General features: G+C 44.9%; 1 protein-coding gene across 1 annotated transcript; it reads left to right on the forward strand.

Moving 5' to 3' along the window:
- Positions 1-20,113: 20,113 nt before the first annotated feature.
- On the forward strand, positions 20,114-22,292 carry LOC142469325 (uncharacterized). Its single transcript, XM_075576253.1, has 2 exons — positions 20,114-20,950; positions 22,197-22,292. The coding sequence occupies exons 1-2, from the start codon at positions 20,114-20,116 to the stop codon at positions 22,290-22,292; spliced, it is 933 nt and encodes a 310-aa protein (XP_075432368.1).
- The last annotated feature ends 357 nt before the right edge of the window (positions 22,293-22,649 follow it).

Genomic DNA, 22,649 nt, shown 5'->3' on the forward strand with positions numbered 1-22,649 from the left:
GCAGACGTTGCACTGAGCGACCTTCCTCAGCCTGATGCAGACGCTGCACTGAGCGACCTTCCTCAGCCTGATGCAGACGTTGCACTGAGCGACCTTCCTCAGCCTGATGCAGACATTGCACTGAGCGACCTTCCTCAGCCTGATGCAGACGTTGCACTGAGCGACCTTCCTCAGCCTGATGCAGACGTTGCAGCTGAGCGACCTTCCTCAGCCTGATGCAGACGTTGCACTGAGCGACCTTCCTCAGCCTGATGCAGACATTGCACTGAGCGACCTTCCTCAGCCTGATGCAGACGTTGTACTGAGCGACCTTCCTCAGCCTGATGCAGACGCTGCACTGAGCGACCTTCCTCAGCCTGATGCAGACATTGCACTGAGCAATCTTCCTCAGCCTGATGCAGACATTGCACTGAGCAACCTTCCTCAGCCTGATGCAGACGTTGCACTGAGCGACCTTCCTCAGCCTGATGCAGACGCTGCACTGAGCAACCTTCCTCAGCCTGATGCAGACGTTGCACTGAGCGACCTTCCTCAGCCTGATGCAGACGTTGCACTGAGCGACCTTCCTCAGCCTGATGCAGACATTGCACTGAGCGACCTTCCTCAGCCTGATGCAGACGTTGCACTGAGCGACCTTCCTCAGCCTGATGCAGACATTGCACTGAGCGACCTTCCTCAGCCTGATGCAGACGTTGCACTGAGCGACCTTCCTCAGCCTGATGCAGACGTTGCACTGAGCGACCTTCCTCAGCCTGATGCAGACGCTGCACTGAGCGACCTTCCTCAGCCTGATGCAGACGCTGCACTGAGCGACCTTCCTCAGCCTGATGCAGACGTTGCACTGAGCGACCTTCCTCAGCCTGATGCAGACGTTGCACTGAGCGACCTTCCTCAGCCTGATGCAGACGTTGCACTGAGCGACCTTCCTCAGCCTGATGCAGACATTGCACTGAGCGACCTTCCTCAGCCTGATGCAGACGCTGCACTGAGCGACCTTCCTCAGCCTGATGCAGACGCTGCACTGAGCGACCTTCCTCAGCCTGATGCAGACGTTGCACTGAGTGACCTTCCTCAGCCTGATGCAGACGTTGCACTGAGCGACCTTCCTCAGCCTGATGCAGACGCTGCACTGAGCGACCTTCCTCAGCCTGATGCAGACGTTGCACTGAGCGACCTTCCTCAGCCTGATGCAGACGCTGCACTGAGCGACCTTCCTCAGCCTGATGCAGACGCTGCACTGAGCGACCTTCCTCAGCCTGATGCAGACGTTGCACTGAGCGACCTTCCTCAGCCTGATGCAGACATTGCACTGAGCGACCTTCCTCAGCCTGATGCAGACGTTGCAGCTGAGCGACCTTCCTCAGCCTGATGCAGACGTTGCACTGAGCGACCTTCCTCAGCCTGATGCAGACGTTGCAGCTGAGCAATCTTCCTCAGCCTGATGCAGACATTGCACTGAGCGACCTTCCTCAGCCTGATGCAGACGTTGCACTGAGCGACCTTCCTCAGCCTGATGCAGACGTTGCACTGAGCGACCTTCCTCAGCCTGATGCAGACGTTGCAGCTGAGCGACCTTCCTCAGCCTGATGCAGACGTTGCACTGAGCGACCTTCCTCAGCCTGATGCAGACGTTGCACTGAGCGACCTTCCTCAGCCTGATGCAGACATTGCACTGAGCGACCTTCCTCAGCCTGATGCAGACGTTGCACTGAGCGACCTTCCTCAGCCTGATGCAGACGCTGCACTGAGCGACCTTCCTCAGCCTGATGCAGACGTTGCACTGAGCGACCTTCCTCAGCCTGATGCAGACGCTGCACTGAGCGACCTTCCTCAGCCTGATGCAGACGCTGCACTGAGCGACCTTCCTCAGCCTGATGCAGACGTTGCACTGAGCGACCTTCCTCAGCCTGATGCAGACGTTGCACTGAGCGACCTTCCTCAGCCTGATGCAGACGTTGCACTGAGCGACCTTCCTCAGCCTGATGCAGACATTGCACTGAGCGACCTTCCTCAGCCTGATGCAGACGCTGCACTGAGCGACCTTCCTCAGCCTGATGCAGACGCTGCACTGAGCGACCTTCCTCAGCCTGATGCAGACGTTGCAGCTGAGCAATCTTCCTCAGCCTGATGCAGACATTGCACTGAGCGACCTTCCTCAGCCTGATGCAGACGTTGCACTGAGCGACCTTCCTCAGCCTGATGCAGACGTTGCACTGAGCGACCTTCCTCAGCCTGATGCAGACGTTGCAGCTGAGCGACCTTCCTCAGCCTGATGCAGACGTTGCACTGAGCGACCTTCCTCAGCCTGATGCAGACATTGCACTGAGCGACCTTCCTCAGCCTGATGCAGACGTTGCACTGAGCCACCAAAGAAAGCACTAGCCAAACCTACAGCTGCCCAACAGGCAACAAACAGAGGTAGGAGTGCAGAATCCTTAGCTGAAGAAGCTGAACTGGTGACTCCGTGGTGTTGAGAAGCTGCAGAAAGACCGCTTCAAGAGCAGAAAACTCCAAGGGCTAGTCCTAACTGCTCTACAACTGTTGCCATACACTTTATCTACAAATAGAGGAGTGCCCGACGCAACAGAAATCTCAAGACCGCAATAAGAAGACTTTACGTGGAAAAAGTCCTCCTCGAGCGACTGAGGAGTGCTGATCTCAAGCACCTTCGGGAGGAGACAAAAATAAACTGGAGAAAGGGCTCCAATCCCAGCGGCACAGAAGGTTCTCTTCCTCCATCCACTCTCATTCAAGTCACAGAAAGATCTCGAATGAGAGTGGAAGGATGGGCTTTGGCCGTGGTAAGCCCGAGCTTCCCACAAACAGGGGAGGTATGTAACAGGGGACTTATCCCTGTTCAGTAATGTGTCTTTAATCCAGCAGTGTGGTGGTTAACCTCTTGTAGTTAATTACTAAACACCACCTGCCTGAATTAGATGGCTTAGAAAGCCTGTCTTTTGAAACAGGAAGTGAGAACTCTTTAGCTGACACCTGAGCTGAACTTGGAGACACACTTGTTTTGAGCTCTGCCAAAGTTAGCAGAGCTGCTTTCAAGACACAAGGCCCAAATAAGACTTCTAAACCTGGATGCTGATTTTCTGTGCACGCTCCGTGCGGTTCCAGGAGAGCAGAGAAGCTTACTCTACAGCTGATAAACAGATAAGACTTTCATTATTAAGAGACTGCTTATATCTGCTTATTTTCATGCTATGCTTGGGGCTGGGGAGAAATGCTTGACTAGGGAGATGTGAATTGGTTGCATAGTGTTTTCACTAGAATTACTCCAAAGTGAATGGAAGCTTTGTTCCCCCCCCTGTGTTTGGATAATTTTCCTGATAAAAAGGAACAGGCACAATAAAGCCTATTATAATTTCACATTATAAAGCCTCCTAATTGTGTACCTCTGTGAACGTCCGTCCACAGCTGTCCTTTATTTTTGTTTCATATATATAAAGAACCAAGAAGCGCATGCTTCATAGATAATGCACATATGTAATGCAGCAAAAATATATATACAGCTTATTAATTTAAAGAAACACACTCATATACAGAGCTAGCAACAAAGTCACTTAAATAAAATTCCAAACGTAGGTTTGCAGCCCACTTACACGTCACGATATCAAACTTTTCGCTACAACCTAACAACTGGGGTTGAAATCTTTATTTGGGACACAAAGTAGTTTAATTAGAAAAGAGACATTGCATAGATTCTGCGAGTAAACGCTACATTGGAGTCCTGCGCCAGCGGATTATTCACTTGTTACATTGGAGACCTGCGCCAGTGGATTATTCACTTGTTACATTGGGGTCTTGCGCCAGCGGATTATTCACTTGTTACATTGGAGTCCTGCGCCAGCGGATTATTCACTTGTTACATTGGGGTCCTGCGCCAGCGGATTATTCACTTGTTACATTGGAGACCTGCGCCAGCGGATTATTCACTTGTTACATTGGAGTCCTGCGCCAGCGGATTATTCACTTGTTACATTGGGGTCCTGCGCCAGCGGATTATTCACTTGTTACATTGGAGACCTGCGCCAGCGGATTATTCACTTGTTACATTGGAGTCCTGCGCCAGCGGATTATTCACTTGTTACATTGGAGACCTGCGCCAGCGGATTATTCACTTTTTACATTGGAGTCCTGCGCCAGCGGATTATTCACTTGTTACATTGGAGTCCTGCGCCAGCGGCTTATTCACTTGTTACATTGGAGACCTGCGCCAGCGGATTATTCACTTGTTACATTGGAGTCCTGCGCCAGCGGATTATTCACTTGTTACATTGGAGACCTGCGCCAGCGGATTATTCACTTGTTACATTGGAGACCTGCGCCAGCGGATTATTCACTTGTTACATTGGAGTCCTGCGCCATCGGATTATTCACTTGTTACATTGGAGACCTGCGCCAGCGGATTATTCACTTGTTACATTGGAGTCCTGCGCCAGCGGCTTATTCACTTGTTACATTGGAGACCTGCGCCAGCGGATTATTCACTTGTTACATTGGAGACCTGCGCCAGCGGATTATTCACTTGTTACATTGGAGACCTGCGCCAGCGGCTTATTCACTTGTTACATTGGAGACCTGCGCCAGCGGATTATTCACGTGTTACATTGGAGACCTGCGCCAGCGGCTTATTCACGTGTTACATTGGAGACCTGCGCCAGCGGATTATTCACTTGTTACATTGGAGACCTGCGCCAGCGGCTTATTCACTTGTTACATTGGAGTCCTGCGCCAGCGGATTATTCACTTGTTACATTGGAGACCTGCGCCAGCGGCTTATTCACTTGTTACATTGGAGTCCTGCGCCAGCGGCTTATTCACTTGTTACATTGGAGACCTGCGCCAGCGGATTATTCACTTGTTACATTGGAGACCTGCGCCAGCGGATTATTCACTTGTTACATTGGAGACCTGCGCCAGCGGCTTATTCACTTGTTACATTGGAGACCTGTGCCAGCGGATTATTCACTTGTTACATTGGAGACCTGCGCCAGCGGATTATTCACTTGTTACATTGGAGACCTGCGCCAGCGGATTATTCACTTGTTACATTGGAGACCTGCGCCAGCGGATTATTCACTTGTTACATTGGAGACCTGCGCCAGCGGATTATTCACTTGTTACATTGGAGACCTGCGCCAGCGGTTTATTCACTTGTTACATTGGAGACCTGCGCCAGCGGATTATTCACTTGTTACATTGGAGACCTGCGCCAGCGGATTATTCACTTGTTACATTGGAGACCTGCGCCAGCGGATTATTCACTTGTTACATTGGAGACCTGCGCCAGCGGCTTATTCACTTGTTACATTGGAGACCTGCGCCAGCGGATTATTCACTTGTTACATTGGAGACCTGCGCCAGCGGATTATTCACTTGTTACATTGGAGTCCTGCGCCAGCGGCTTATTCACTTGTTACATTGGGGACCTGCGCCAGCGGCTTATTCACTTGTTACATTGGGGACCTGCGCCAGCGGCTTATTCACTTGTTACATTGGAGACCTGCGCCAGCGGATTATTCACTTGTTACATTGGAGACCTGCGCCAGCGGATTATTCACTTGTTACATTGGAGACCTGCGCCAGCGGCTTATTCACTTGTTACATTGGAGACCTGCGCCAGCGGCTTATTCACTTGTTACATTGGAGACCTGCGCCAGCGGCTTATTCACTTGTTACATTGGAGTCCTGCGCCAGCGGATTATTCACTTGTTACATTGGAGACCTGCGCCAGCGGATTATTCACTTGTTACATTGGAGACCTGCGCCAGCGGCTTATTCACTTGTTACATTGGAGACCTGCGCCAGCGGATTATTCACTTGTTACATTGGAGACCTGCGCCAGCGGATTATTCACTTGTTACATTGGAGACCTGCGCCAGCGGATTATTCACTTGTTACATTGGAGACCTGCGCCAGCGGCTTATTCACTTGTTACATTGGAGTCCTGCGCCAGCGGATTATTCACTTGTTACATTGGGGACCTGCGCCAGCGGATTATTCACTTGTTACATTGGAGACCTGCGCCAGCGGATTATTCACTTGTTACATTGGAGACCTGCGCCAGCGGATTATTCACTTGTTACATTGGAGACCTGCGCCAGCGGCTTATTCACTTGTTACATTGGAGACCTGCGCCAGCGGCTTATTCACTTGTTACATTGGAGACCTGCGCCAGCGGCTTATTCACTTGTTACATTGGAGACCTGCGCCAGCGGATTATTCACTTGTTACATTGGAGACCTGCGCCAGCGGATTATTCACTTGTTACATTGGAGACCTGCGCCAGCGGCTTATTCACTTGTTACATTGGAGACCTGCGCCAGCGGATTATTCACTTGTTACATTGGAGACCTGCGCCAGCGACTTATTCACTTGTTACATTGGAGACCTGCGCCAGCGGCTTATTCACTTGTTACATTGGAGACCTGCGCCAGCGGATTATTCACTTGTTACATTGGAGACCTGCGCCAGCGGATTATTCACTTGTTACATTGGAGACCTGCGCCAGCGGATTATTCACTTGTTACATTGGAGACCTGCACCAGCGGCTTATTCACTTGTTACATTGGAGACCTGCGCCAGCGGATTATTCACTTGTTACATTGGAGACCTGCGCCAGCGGCTTATTCACTTGTTACATTGGAGACCTGCGCCAGCGGCTTATTCACTTGTTACATTGGAGACCTGCGCCAGCGGATTATTCACTTGTTACATTGGAGACCTGCGCCAGCGGATTATTCACTTGTTACATTGGAGACCTGCGCCAGCGGATTATTCACTTGTTACATTGGAGACCTGCGCCAGCGGATTATTCACTTGTTACATTGGAGACCTGCGCCAGCGTCTTATTCACTTGTTACATTGGAGACCTGCGCCAGCGGATTATTCACTTGTTACATTGGAGACCTGCGCCAGCGGATTATTCACTTGTTACATTGGAGACCTGCGCCAGCGGATTATTCACTTGTTACATTGGAGACCTGCGCCAGCGGATTATTCACTTGTTACATTGGAGACCTGCGCCAGCGGCTTATTCACTTGTTACATTGGAGACCTGCGCCAGCGGATTATTCACTTGTTACATTGGAGACCTGCGCCAGCGGATTATTCACTTGTTACATTGGAGACCTGCGCCAGCGGATTATTCACTTGTTACATTTGAGACCTGCGCCAGCGGCTTATTCACTTGTTACATTGGAGACCTGCGCCAGCGGATTATTCACGTGTTACATTGGAGACCTGCGCCAGCGGATTATTCACTTGTTACATTGGAGACCTGCGCCAGCGGATTATTCACTTGTTACATTTGAGACCTGCGCCAGCGGATTATTCACTTGTTACATTGGAGACCTGCGCCAGCGGATTATTCACTTGTTACATTTGAGACCTGCGCCAGCGGCTTATTCACTTGTTACATTGGAGACCTGCGCCAGCGGTTTATTCACTTGTTACATTGGAGACCTGCGCCAGCGGTTTATTCACTTGTTACATTGGAGACCTGCGCCAGCGGTTTATTCACTTGTTACATTGGAGACCTGCGCCAGCGGATTATTCACTTGTTACATTGGAGACCTGCGCCAGCGGCTTATTCACTTGTTACATTGGAGACCTGCGCCAGCGGATTATTCACTTGTTACATTGGAGACCTGCGCCAGCGGATTATTCGCTTGTTACATTGGAGACCTGCGCCAGCGGATTATTCACGATGTTACATTGGAGACCTGCGCCAGCGGATTATTCACTTGTTACATTGGAGACCTGCGCCAGCGGATTATTCACTTGTTACATTTGAGACCTGCGCCAGCGGATTATTCACTTGTTACATTGGAGACCTGCGCCAGCGGATTATTCACTTGTTACATTGGGGTCTTGCGCCAGCGGATTATTCACTTGTTACATTGGAGACCTGCGCCAGCGGATTATTCACTTGTTACATTGGAGACCTGCGCCAGCGGATTATTCACTTGTTACATTGGAGACCTGCGCCAGCGGCTTATTCACTTGTTACATTGGAGACCTGCGCCAGCGGATTATTCACTTGTTACATTGGAGACCTGCGCCAGCGGCTTATTCACTTGTTACATTGGAGACCTGCGCCAGCGGCTTATTCACTTGTTACATTGGAGACCTGCGCCAGCGGATTATTCACTTGTTACATTGGAGACCTGCGCCAGCGGATTATTCACTTGTTACATTGGAGACCTGCGCCAGCGGATTATTCACTTGTTACATTGGAGACCTGCACCAGCGGCTTATTCACTTGTTACATTGGAGACCTGCGCCAGCGGATTATTCACTTGTTACATTGGAGACCTGCGCCAGCGGCTTATTCACTTGTTACATTGGAGACCTGCGCCAGCGGCTTATTCACTTGTTACATTGGAGACCTGCGCCAGCGGATTATTCACTTGTTACATTGGAGACCTGCGCCAGCGGATTATTCACTTGTTACATTGGAGACCTGCGCCAGCGGATTATTCACTTGTTACATTGGAGACCTGCGCCAGCGGATTATTCACTTGTTACATTGGAGACCTGCGCCAGCGTCTTATTCACTTGTTACATTGGAGACCTGCGCCAGCGGATTATTCACTTGTTACATTGGAGACCTGCGCCTGCGGATTATTCACTTGTTACATTGGAGACCTGCGCCAGCGGATTATTCACTTGTTACATTGGGGTCTTGCGCCAGCTGCTTATTCACTTGTTACATTGGAGACCTGCGCCAGCGGCTTATTCACTTGTTACATTGGAGACCTGCGCCAGCGGATTATTCACTTGTTACATTGGAGACCTGCGCCAGCGTCTTATTCACTTGTTACATTGGAGACCTGCGCCAGCGGATTATTCACTTGTTACATTGGAGACCTGCGCCAGCGGATTATTCACTTGTTACATTGGAGACCTGCGCCAGCGGATTATTCACTTGTTACATTGGAGACCTGCGCCAGCGGATTATTCACTTGTTACATTGGAGACCTGCGCCAGCGGATTATTCACTTGTTACATTGGAGACCTGCGCCAGCGGATTATTCACTTGTTACATTGGAGACCTGCGCCAGCGTCTTATTCACTTGTTACATTGGAGACCTGCGCCAGCGTCTTATTCACTTGTTACATTGGAGACCTGCGCCAGCGTCTTATTCACTTGTTACATTGGAGACCTGCGCCAGCGGATTATTCACTTGTTACATTGGGGACCTGCGCCAGCGGATTATTCACTTGTTACATTGGGGTCTTGCGCCAGCGGCTTACAGACTGCGACCCCTAACTGCGATAAGACCTCTCTGGCCTCTTGGTAGAGAGAAGTCACAGTGGACCCTGTTTGTTCCTTGGAATCAAAACCAAAATGATTCCTACTCAAATTGATACAATCCATCTCTTAATTCAGTGATTGGTATCTTGGGTTTAAGTGACTTTGTTGCTAGCTCTGTATATGAGTGTGTGTTTATAAATTAATAAGCGGTATATATATTTTTGCTGCATTAAATATGTGCATTATCTATGGAGCATGTACTTTTTTGTTCTTTTTATAAACATTTTTTTGGGATCTAGTTGATCCCTTAAGAAGTTGCTTTGAGTCATGTGATTATCCATTTTCCATGTGAAAATCCTGGTGATACTTGTCATATATATATATTTCACTTAATGGGACTATTTAAGGTCTATACACTAAGTTTTTGCTACATATGATTTATAGCATCTAAATTGTAAGTTTATGTTTAATGACGTCACGGTTTTCACGTTTGCACTGATACAGTATTGCATGTGGTTATATACCTAGGCTCATACATGTGAGTAAACTTATTAATTAAGTGTATATTTATTTGCGCTGATATTGTTTTTTTTTCTTATATACTTTATGTAGTAGATAATCTAATACATATCATATTATGTATTGGAGGTATTTGAAGGGTCCGGTACTGGCCCAAATCTCTGAGAGTTTGTCGGGATACTGGGTCAGAACGCTTGTGCAGGGCACGGGAGGGTTATATACACAGAGAGGGGCTCAGAGCAGAGATTCACAAGCTGACACTTCATCCTAGGAGCAGCACAGAGGGGGGGAGACGCGGGCACTTGTGCAAACACAAGTCAGAACAAGGTGTGAAATTGTCACACTTCATGGAGGCAGTGACCCCTACAGAAAAGGTGAACTATTAATGAATAAAACGTCCCTCTTTGCTTGCTATGCAAACCTCGTCATTATATTTGTTTTTAATGCAATGTGTGTGTATTATTTTATTATTATAGCATCAGAGCGTTACAATTGTTACAAATATTACAATACAAATACTATACAGGGAATATAATACTACGGACGAAATAAGAGCACCAAGACAGATGTAACATTGGAAGGATCCCTGCCCGAAGAGCTTACAATCTAATAGCATGTGAGGAGACCAACAGAAAGAGTCGCAATACATTTGCGTGGATTGGGTGGATTTAGCATAATTTTCATGTTAAGTAGTTCTTGGGTTAAAAATGAGCAGCAGAGACCACAGTGGTTATTCATTAAAATAGTGCCGATCGGGGCACTATCGCACTGAAACTCCAATTGATATCAATGTGCCCCGATCAGCACGATCACAGTTGAATGAGAGTAGAGTAAGTGAGTCACAGACCTAGCCGCTTACAGACAGAAATGCATTTATGCAGATGGGGTGTTTTGGTATTCTGTCTGTAACCGGCTAGGTCTGTGTCCCTTATAGCGATCCTCCGTAGCTGCTTCACCCAGGGACTCTAAGAGACTCTCGGTATACCTCTTTATGATGCACATGCGCCGGGAGGTTACGTGATGATGTCACGACGCGATCTGGCGCGAAGCGGAGGTGGATCAGCTGGGTATTTAAAGGAGTGTATCTGCAGTAGTTATTCACTCCTTGACAAAGAACTACTGTTCGAAACGCGTAGGAGGGGTTTTCCTGCGCTTATTTTACTCCAATAAAGATTTTTTTTTGATTATTTGGATCCCCTCCTAACTCCAGTTTTTGATGGTGCTCTACTCTTCTCGCATCTACCCTGTCTCTATTTCCAGGCTGTGGGTGCTCATTCTGTACTGGCCCGAGGTCTGTCTCTGCGTTGGGTTATTTACCTTCAGTAGGTAGGGTGCCAGAGTGTAGTCTCTCTGTAGACTGTGGTAGGTCTCCAGCTTCTTTGAGTGCTGGATATCATTTTCCCATCTTGTCACATACTGCTTCTTCCTTTCGTTGGCGATTGAGTTGATTTGTTTTTTCGGCAGGTTGTTGATCTGTGTGGGGTTTTGTTCTTGGAGTGAGAGGATAAGTTGTTTGATGGCACAGGGTTTAGTGAGGAGGTCCTGACTTTGCATTGCTCTGTAGCAGTAAGACTGTGGATGGCTGGTGTTTAGGTGAGCCCAGAATGTCAGTGCTCTCTTCTGTACCGTGAGCAGTAGAGGAAAGCGGCCCAGCTCAGCCCGGCATGCATCAGTCATTTTCTACTTTCCCCACTAGAGGGAGTCAGATAACAGTTGAAATTTTGAACAAGACATAAACAGTTCATCGGATGAAACACAATTGCCGAAGCACGATATTGGAATTGTTAATTATTCATAAGAATATGGAGATCTACCCAACTGTACACTTAGCTGCCCTGCTCTTTATCTCTCTATTGTACACGGTGCTGCCCTGCTCTTTATTGTACACGGTGCTGTCTACTTTGACTCACCACCAATGCTGGGGGGCAAATTAAATTCCCTTGGAGGTAAAAATAAATGATTGACTGGGGAACAAACATTAACAGTGCCATCTATGCTACTCTATGTGAAGGTTCTTCCAAGGGTAGCTAATAAGAAGCCTGCTATCCTTCCCAAAGAGGGGAGCAAAACTATACACAAAAATATAATTTGTGATTGTAATCAGAATTACTTTTGTTTCTTACAGAACGAAAAAAGGATTTCAACCGGTTTTGCACCGGCATCATAAGAGAACAGTCCAAGAGACTTCCAAGAGAATGGAAGTATTGTTCCAGGAAGTTCTCATGGAATGAGTGAAGAAAGTGGATGGAAAGTGAATACCAGTTTAAGAATTCTTTATCAAGTACATGATATGTGCATCTTAGAAACACTCATAGAACTTCGTTGCCATTAATAGCAGCCATCTTGATTGTGTTTCTTAAGTTTGTCATATTTTTCGCGAAAAACAGATGTGTCGAGTTGTGTGGTGTAAAGAAAAGGGGAAAATAGTCCAAGAGAAGTCATATCTGATACCTCCTATTTATCTGAAGCTCAACTCCTCCATAACACTGCCTATTGGCACTCACCAAATTGAGAGCCGTAAAACGCAGGGTAATATAGGTACAAAAGACTTTAATAAACTGACAAGAAAGGTGCGTGTTCAAATTGACTCAGTTTCCACCCATTTATTTCCAAATACATTTGTGAATAGGCCTCAGAATGTGCCTGCCTGCAGGCTGGCTGTGTACAGCACCTGTTAACACCTACAATTTAAACCAGGCTTCAAGCACCATCTCTAAGCTTGAGCATCGTGCTGCTTTGCTGCATGTAATAGTGTTTGCACTGTCCCATTCTATTGGGAACACGTCTGCAGATATTCTTCATGTTGTTCTGGTATGTTTGTCACAGACTAGATGTTTTTCCAGAACTGTGCACAACCAACGGCTTTTCCCGTCGCTGTAGCGAGATCCTTCTTCTTACATGTTTCCCCACGGTCTGTACGGCACCGCACAATTTCATCCTGTTAGTCTTTGATCTGCCAGTCTGCGTGCGCAGCCGGTTTAGACACCGCCATACTGATTAGTCTGTATTGGTCCTTTGGTGAAGGTCCTCCTGAGATTCCAGGTCTATTCCAGTGCGTCCGCGTGCGCGTAGTCTTTAATTCCATAACGTCAGTCGTGTCTCGCCAGCTGGCATATCCAAAAGGAAGGCACAATACTGGTCATAATACTCTTCCACAATGCAAGCGTTTGGTTACGCCTATGTGGCTGTATGGAGGCAGTCAGATCTCATGTTTTGTATTAAGAAGACTGAACTGTAACATATTCACAGAGGAATGTATTCATACGATGCTATAACGGGTCACACACAGAGCAGACACAGGACAATCACAGAATTCAAATGTGCCCTTATTTGAATAACCCCCTTTGCTGCCAGAAGGGCCTCCAACATAATGCAGAGCTCTCTGGCAGCTAATAGGTTAAAAGCCTGTGTGAATGGGTTAACATATCATCACACCCCTCCCCGTACCTTATTTCCAAGGGTTATGAGATTTTGCAAAGAGTAGGGAGTAGGAGCGGCTCAGTGAGTACAGACACTGACCGACACTGAGTTTGAAGCAGGGGAACCTGGTTCAATTCCCGGTGTTGGCTCCTTGTGACCTTGGGCAAGTCACTTTATCTCCCTGTGCCCCAGTCACCAAAAACATAGATTGTAAGCTCCACGGGGCAGGGACCTGTGCCTGCAAAATGCTACGTAAAACTAGCAGCGCTATACAAGAACAAACAATTATTAGTAAGTGTTCATAGCCTTCTATATCCCAGTGTGGGTGTTGATTCCAACTCTTCAAGAGGAGAAAAAAACCAGGTGAGATTTTAACACATCCTTTACCTACACTAATTAAGTTGTCCAGGAAAGTGAGTCATTAACCATCTAAGTGCTGGAGAGGCTTAAAGTGCACTGAAACGAACATATCAAAAGGAAACTTGGAATGCACCTACATGTATTCTTGCAGTCAGATGGGTAGTATGAAGTTTAGTCACTTTATCTCCCTATGACTGACAATAACATTAAATTGTAAGCTCTTTGGGATAGGAACTTGTGCCTTCAAAAGCCTATGTATAGTTCTGTATAGACTCCAATAATTATAATAAGGAGGAAAATAATATCAAATACACAATACTTAAGGATTGCGTTCTAATTAAAATGAGTGTTATATTTTGTAAGTATATAATGTCATTAAATTCCATTGTACTTGACAGTGATACTTTAATTGCAGTTAGGCAGCCACTACTTGTGTGGAACCCTGGCATTGTTTTCTCGTATAATCACGGAATCCTGGTATAGATGCTGGGGTTAGGGTAGAGTGGCTGACCTCTGATTCCCAAGTTGACACCTTACTCCTGAGTTGGGTGGGTGCATATGTCATGGATGGACTTTGCCACTTGCATAAACACAGGGATAGCAAGGTGTGAAGGGATCACACTTTTTATTTGAGAGTCAGTGAACTGGTAGTCCAAGGAAAATACAGGGAAATAGCTTCAAATTAACATGTGTTTTTTAAATCACATTGATGAAGCATAGCAATTTCATCATTAGTAAGATAAATATACACAAAGTATCTTCATCATCAGACATGAACATATCATAGTAATAAACAGTTAGAACCTTTTCGATCGCAGAAAATCGTGATTTGTTTGCAAGATGTGATATGTGTATTTATCGGATATGTATGTGTTCAATCAGCTTGAAAACATGTATCCATGCTGTTTATAAGCTTAGCGATCCCCTCATCAGGTCTTTTAAAAAGGTTGATGCAAAGCAACATGTGTAGTTATGTTTTTGAAGGTCCAATGACATTAGTCTACAAAAAGTCTTTCTATATTACAACTAGGACCCTGTTACTATATTCCTATATATGCTTTTGGGATTCCGGCTGTTTATTTGGATAGCGCATCGATCCTCCCATTGCAATGCTTTCACATAGAGTTAAAAAAAATCACCAGAAGGAATGTGTCATTTGAAATTGTGTATTGTGATCAATAACTTCATGGCCAAGACATCCCCCAGTATGTAGGAGAAGCGTCGGTGGGTCTTTTACTTTGGAATATTCCCACGCATTGTGACATATAATGCAGGTCCTGGAAAGAAAGTGAAGAGATGGAGGGTGATAGAGGCGAATTAGCCACAATTATCTGTGAAATGAGTTGCAAATAGCTTGAGTTCTACTCATTTACAGACCTGCCATGTGTCAGATGCTAACATCTCCGCCTGGACTTGCTGGTGCGTGTGAATGATGGGTCTTTCTTGTCCAGCAGCCTCTTGGCCATTTCTGTCCCATGTGAATGTCCTACTTAGATAGATTCAGTTAAAGGGATTCTGTCTATCTGAGATTCTGGGTATAAATGTAACTAACACTAATGTAAGAAAGATGAAAGTGACTTACAATGTCTTCCTTAGTTGTCAAATTGTAAGATATATTAGGTTTATTAGATGTTTAACACTTGTTTCATTGATACATAAGTCTGGAGTGTATTGTTGAGAACAGAAAGGGTTCCTCCGAATACTTAGTGTTATACCGTTCTGCTGCGTTAGAACATTACCGCACAGCAAACTCCAGACAAAATGAGTTTATGCTGTAATTTTAGTGCCTGAAGCAATGTGAGATGAAACAATTTCCCAAACTGACACACCAAGCCTCTAGTTCTCAGAGAGAGATCTTCTACTTCAGAGGCAGGTTCTTCAGGACAGGGCTTACTTCTCCTCTTATGGCACAGCCTTGTGTCACGGATATTCTTACCTGATATCTCCATAAACGTTTCACTGTTTTCTGCCCCCCATAGATAACCGCATTATGTGATAATCCGCAGTGATATTACTTCTGCCCTCATATCTCCGCTTTAATCTCCCACTATGGGGCCTACGCTGTAAGTCGTCATAAAAAAAATCACTGGGCCTTTTAAATCGCCTGTTTTTTAGCGTTGCTATCACGGTATCAGAAAGCCACGATTACCTGTGATAACAAAATTAACAAAACGGGCGAGTAACCGGCGCCGTGATGATCCCCTCTCTGAAAAGGGCTTCCCCGGCGATTTCTCTCAGCTGCAGAGAGAGCCGCCTCTCCCTGCGCAAATCTCGCCAGCAATCAAAAATGTTAAATATACATTTTAATATTAGTGTACATGTGCAGGGGGTCTCCGGAGCAGAACCGTTCTGATTTCAGGCACTGGAATTAATTTGTTATACTGTATGTTGTTGTGTCTGGCGTGTATCAGTCAGTTTTTTCCAGGTAGCCTGGCTTATATGTATAAGTTTTTCTTTCTATTCACTATAGTGTATTAGTCACACTAATTAGTTATTAGAGCATTAGCGCTATTTACACACTTCCTTTGGGCTGTGTACCTGGTCTATTGAAAAAGTATATATATATATATATGTGCAAATACAACTGTATACTCATACAGTTGTATTTGCATATTTGCTTTCCTGTGGAGGGTTTTTGTAACTTTTTTTACTCACCATAACTTAACTCAGTATTATGGTTTATATATATATATATATATATATATATATATATATATATATATATATATATATATATATATATATATATATATATCATATAACTTGTCCAAGACAGGTCTGCAACCCTGCCTTTCACCATTATCACCCAGCATACAGTGCTTTTCACCAACTGTAACTTAAATTTTAAATATATATAGAGCGCAGTCATCTTTCTGTGTATATATATATAGATATATATATATATATATATACATACATATACATAGGCCAACATAATATTAACATTTTCGGTGATTGAATCTACTTCTTCAAATGAGAAAAATAAAACAATTTCACTACTGAGCCTTTTCAGTCTCCAAGCATTTAAAATCGAAATGGAAAATAAAGCCTTCAGGTCACTATTAGTAACATCACAAGAGTTCAGACGTGCAAACAGATGTTATAGTGCAGTTTTCACAAAAAGACACAGAGAATTGCAATAAATGCAGTGTTATCTTTTATGAAACGAAAATGCAACATGGGAAACTGGTGCTTTAAATATTTTACCCATAAAAAGTAAATAAAGTGTCTTGACTCATTAAGCAGAGACTGTGCATCCACAGGGACCTTCTCCACAGGAAGTCACATTTGTCACCTTTTGGCACACTTCGTATGCAAATGCTACGAGCCTCAGGGACTGAGCAAATACATTTAGCAGGGGAGGGACAGCTGATAACATTTTCAAGAACACTGCTGTATTAAAGTATTAAAATAGTTATACTGTAGCACTCATAAAAGTATAAAAGAAAGTTATTTGAATATCCTGTAGATTTTGGGCTTATCGTGTTGCAACGTTTTCAGTCTTTTATAGTTATCATGTATATAAAATTGTTCATCTGATATGTTATAAGGCTTTACAACGAAATAAAAATAATGATTATTTGCTGATCCGTATCAGGACAATGCTAGAGTTTTGGAAACCATTGGTAAAGAAACTTTAGATTATATATTATTCATAAACTGAATTTTTGCATACTTTCTTTCAATTCTAATTGTTAAAAATGTTTCAACCTTAAAGACAACACATTGCAGCCGTACTGTATAATTATGCACCACAGCTGACAAGGTTCAGGGGCTCACATGAGTCAGATGGTGAACCAAATACCAGTGAAAGCATAATGAGATGCTCCTGAGCACAGTGCAGAGACCCCTTATCCGACCTGCAAGGTTAAATAAGCTCTGGACTGTATCCCTTACATCTGTGAAGAACTATCTTGCACTAAATGTCGGTAGCAACCAAAAATAAATAAATAACTCAAATAAAATGAGGACATCTGCTTTTGAAATTAGAACGTAGTGCCCCCGAATAATTGTATAAATGATAATATGACCGATATGGGGGGTACATATATAGACAGAATAAAGAAAGAAAAAATATTCTTATTTTTAAAAGGCAATTTGATTTTATGAAAAAATGCAGCCACTATAATAGTATCTGTATTATCAACATAGCTACATCCAGACACAGCAACTACACGCTGACATAAGCCCCTGTTCAATGCTGTGACGCTATTCACTTACATTGAGCTAAGAGCCTTTCCACACAGAGAAGCAGCTTCACTGGATATTGAATAGGGGCCGGCACTAATATACATAAAGATGCCGATGTGGACTTGTGTGTGTCTGGTGTGTGACTGGTGTGTATGACTGGTGTGTGTGACTGGTGTATCACTGATGTGTGTGACTGGTGTGTGACTGGTGTGTGTGACTAGTGTATCACTGGAATGTGTGACTGGTGTGTATGACTGGTGTGTATGACTGGTGTATCACTGGTGTGTATGACTGGTATGTGTAACTGGTGTGTGTGACTGGTGTGTGGGACTGTTGTGTGTGACTGGTGTGTGTGACTGGTGTATCACTGGTGTGTGTGACTGGTGTGTATGACTGGTGTGTATGACTGGTGTGTGTGACTGGTGTGTGTGACTGGTGTGTGTCTGGTGTATCACTAGTGTATCACTGGTGTGTGACTGGTGTGTGTGTCTGGTGTTTGACTGGTGTGTGTGACTGGTGTGTGAGACTGGTGTGTGTATGACTGGTGTGTATTATTTGTGTGTGTGTGACTGGTGTGTGACTGGTGTGTGTCGGGTGTATCACTGGTGTATCACTTGTGTGTGACTGGTGTTTGACTGGTGTGTGTGACTGGTGTGTGTGACTGGTGTGTGTGTCTGGTGTGTGTGTGTCTGGTGTGTGTCTGGTGTGTGTGTGACTGGTGTGTGTGACTGGTGTATGACTGGTGTATGACTGGTGTGTGTGACTGGTGTGTGACTGGTGTGTGACTGGTGTATCACTGGTGTGTGACTGGTGTGTGTGTGACTGGTGTGTGTGTGACTGTTGGGTGTGTGTGTGACTGTTGGGTGTGTGACTGTTGGGTGTGTGTGTGACTTTTGGGTGTGTATGTGACTGTTGGGTGTGTGTGTGTTACTGTTGGGTGTGTGTGACTGTGGGGTGTGTGTGACTGTTGGGTGTGTGTGTGACTGTTGGGTGTGTGTGTGACTTTTGGGTGTGTGTGTGTGACTGTTGGGTGTGTGTGTGTGTGTGTGTGACTGTTGGGTGTGTGTGTGACTGTTGGGTGTGTGTGTGTGTGTGTGTGTGTGTGTGTGTGTGTGTGTGTGTGTGTGTGTGTGTGTGTGTGTGTGTGTGTGTGTGTGTGTGTGTGTGTGTGTGTGTGACTTTTGGGTGTGTATGTGACTGTTGGGTGTGTGTGTGTTACTGTTGGGTGTGTGTGACTGTGGGGTGTGTGTGACTGTTGGGTGTGTGTGTGACTGTTGGGTGTGTGTGTGACTTTTGGGTGTGTGTGTGTGACTGTTGGGTGTGTGTGTGTGTGTGTGTGTGTGACTGTTGGGTGTGTGTGTGACTGTTGGGTGTGTGTGTGTGTGTGTGTGTGTGTGTGTGTGTGTGTGTGTGTGTGTGTGTGTGTGTGTGACTGGTGACAAACTCAAGGTCCCAACTTTCCACATGATTCCAAGCTCCTTTGCTTAGGAACATGCTTATTAGTATCCTCTATTTGGAAAGAGACAACATATTCCACAGCGCAGAACAATGGGGGTACAGAGTTATGTATATTACACGCGCAGAATGACATACCCAATAAGGCCAAACAAGCGCAAGCAGATACAGAAGGAAATGAGGCCCTGATCCTGAGAGCTTACACTCTACAAGGAATAACAGGCAATGTTTGTGTTTGTGTGTGTGTGTGTCGCCATTAATGTACATAGCGCTTCACTGCAGTAATACACGTGACATAATAATATAACTAACAAAGAAATTCATCTTAGAATGAGTTTAAATTTAGTTACAAACGGTATTAATTGTTGTATAGGTGAATCAAAGAATAAACAGTCTAAATATCTGATTAAATTCAAAATGTAATTTCTTTAGATAGTAGATATTTTAGTAGCAGAATATTTGTCAGGTTTATCAAACAATAGCACATCATTGTATGTACTAACTGGTGAAATGATATCACTAAATTCTAAAGACATATTATCCTTACAGTTAGTTATGTTTCTTTGTGTTCTCTTTTTCTGTTATTCTTTATTTAGATGGTTTGCTGGATTTTCTCCAATAAAAGAATCAAATCACTTTACCATATAGGTCTGATTCCTAGAATAAGGGACCTCCACATTCCTTCTTTTTTAGTTCATTTTCGTGAGAGTGAAAATGCACACCTCCGCTCTGGGAATGCCTTCCCAGGGACCCCCTGCTCTGCTCTATGATGCTTTGATGTGTTGATGGTGCCAGTGAAGGTGACACTTCACACCTCTAGAATATGGATAAAGCCAAGTCTGCTGAGTGCTTTCCAGCATTTCACCAGACACTTCCAGACACGCAGAGAGGCCTGCATCCATGAATCCTTCTCCAACACAGCTACACTTAGAGAAGAATATGACCCCACAAGAGTGTAAGCCACTGCAGCAGTGGGGCTATCCTGATTCTGAAGGCTACAGCAGTCTTTCTCCTGCCTCCTCCACTGATTCCTATGGCTTCTCACCCCCATACCAACCCTGTTCCCTTTCTGAGGAGACCTACAGCAGTTTCCACAGAGCTCGGTCCCAGACAGAAATGCTGAAAAGTGGACCCAAACTATTATCAGCAAAGCAGAGCCACATGAGTACGAGGGTTTGTAACCAGAGACAGAGTGCCAGTGAGAGGGAGAAGATGAGAATGAGAAGTCTGTCCAAAGCTCTCCAGAATCTGAGAAGATATCTTCCTCCCGGAGTGGCACCAGTTGGTAAAAACTTGACAAAAATCGAAACACTGCGACTAACCATTCGCTACATTTCACATCTGTCTGAGGTTCTGGGCCTCGATGAGGAGACCCTGATCAAGAGAGGGGAAGCAGAGACCCGAAAGTGTAACATGTGCCCAGCTGGTCTGAGCTGCTGCCAGGACAGAATGCATGGACTTCCTTCCCAACTTAGCACTCAAACTCCAGAGACTCTGACACCATTCAATGTCTCTGCTGCAAGACTATTTCCAGAGCAGAACAACCATGGAATCATGGATCCAGAGTTCCATTTGGCAAATCCACAGACTACTGAATTCAACTCTTCATTCTTGGGCGCAGAGGTAAATACACTGTCCCCTTGTACACTGAAGACTCCACCAGTTCATGAAGCTGCCATGCCAGGCACAAAAGAGGAATTCACTGCACCTATGTCTCCAGATCTTGGGTTTTGTCAGGTATGTTAAAGACTCTTATATTTCCTCTAAAAATAAGCAGATCACTTATATGCATTAATAAAGTGACACAAAAAGAGGATGGGGGAGCACAGTTTTAGGAAAAAGGTAGTTAGTGGTATGTCCGATATGGACTGGTGATCAATGTGTTTGAGGCGGCAGTCTATATGGCGGACTCCATATATTGGAGGTGTACAATATATGGAGTCCGCTATATAGACTGCCGCCTCAAACAGAGGTGTCTTCCACTACATTGATCACCAGTCCATATCGGACATACCACTAACTACCTTTTTCCTAAAACTGCGCTCCCCCATCCTCTTTTTGTGTCACTTTATTAATAAGGGTCCTGGATAGATCCTGCGGGGGTTCTGAGTCACAGGAGGACAACTTGAGAACATTTCTTCCAGGCTGTATTACATTTCTTTCTATATTCCATACACGCCATATACAGATAGCGCCCAGGCACCTTTTCTAACCATTAATAAAGTGACGCAAGGCAGTAATATAGCAAAAAAAAATTAGTATAAAAGTATTAAAAGTAACAATTAAGTATAAAAAGTAATATATATCTTATAATAGTGGCAAACTAAAAATATAGTAAATGCTATCAGTAGGAACCTTGACAAATAACCCATTTGTTGCAGATAAAGTTTTTGTGCTTGATTTGTAAAAAGCAGAGAACAATAAGTATAATTATATGTTGGATAACATGGGGTCTTCACAGATACCAGTTACAGCATAAGACCCTGTTACCTAAGTAACTGAATTATAATATTAAGACAAGCAGATTGTAAGCTCTCCGGGGCAGAGATTTAATTTTCTATTGTCTGACTTTGTTGCGCTTATTGTATTATAATTCCCTATACTGTATTATCTCTGTAAAGCTTTGAGTACACTGTGGGCACTATAGAAATAAAGATATACATACATACAAGTACATGGGATTCCAATCAGTGGGTTTCTCTAGAAGCATGGGGACATACTTGTTGTTATAAAGGATATTGTGGGTCATATTTATTAAGCTGTGCTAATACCCTACTATGCACCAAGAGACATCCAAGCGCCACTTAGTATATTTGGGTCTTTATCTTTGCATTGCTGACCATTCTGCCTGCTCAGGGCTTAAACTAACACGGTCATTCAGTGGTTAAATGGCTTTCAAGTGACAGGTTTAACATAAAGATAGAGATGTGTGGTCAGTAAAACATGGTTTGTAATACGTACTGAACACCGTTTTGTCTTTCAGAATTTCATAGATGACATGTGGGATGAGCTGCAAGAGAAACAGCTCTGGACATCATTTCAGCAACATGAGCTAGTCCAGCCGCATGAATTCTGTTAGCGAAAGCTATATCTATATATCTATATCTATATATGTATCTACATACACTTATATTTAATCTTTGTTTATTCTGTACATGTGTAAATAAAAATATGTAACCACTGAAAACTGAAACATTTATACATATGTAGCCCTCTTTCCCCCCCCTTAAGTGAGATTGAGGTGGGTAGGTGTGTCTGACTACTTATCAGTGTGGTGCTATACCTGTTTGGCAACCAGGAGAGCTGAGCTTCCGCCACGGGGAACCTGGGGTATGTACTTACACTCGGTGCAGCGCCTCCACTGATGAGGGATCTCAACGGGGTGAGAGTGTGCCCTCACCAGAACAACCATACAGTAAATACACACCGTGTGAAT

Source organism: Ascaphus truei, chromosome 18 (genome assembly GCF_040206685.1).
Source record: "Ascaphus truei isolate aAscTru1 chromosome 18, aAscTru1.hap1, whole genome shotgun sequence".
Taxonomy (NCBI): Eukaryota; Metazoa; Chordata; class Amphibia; order Anura; family Ascaphidae; genus Ascaphus; species Ascaphus truei.

Coding starts and splice junctions, on each gene's coding strand:
- LOC142469325 (XM_075576253.1), top strand. CDS start 20,114: ATGAATCCTTCTCCAACACAGCTACACTTAGAGAAGAATATGACCCCA. Junction 20,951..22,196: donor CAGATCTTGGGTTTTGTCAG/GTATGTTAAAGA, acceptor TTTGTCTTTCAG/AATTTCATAGATGACATGTG.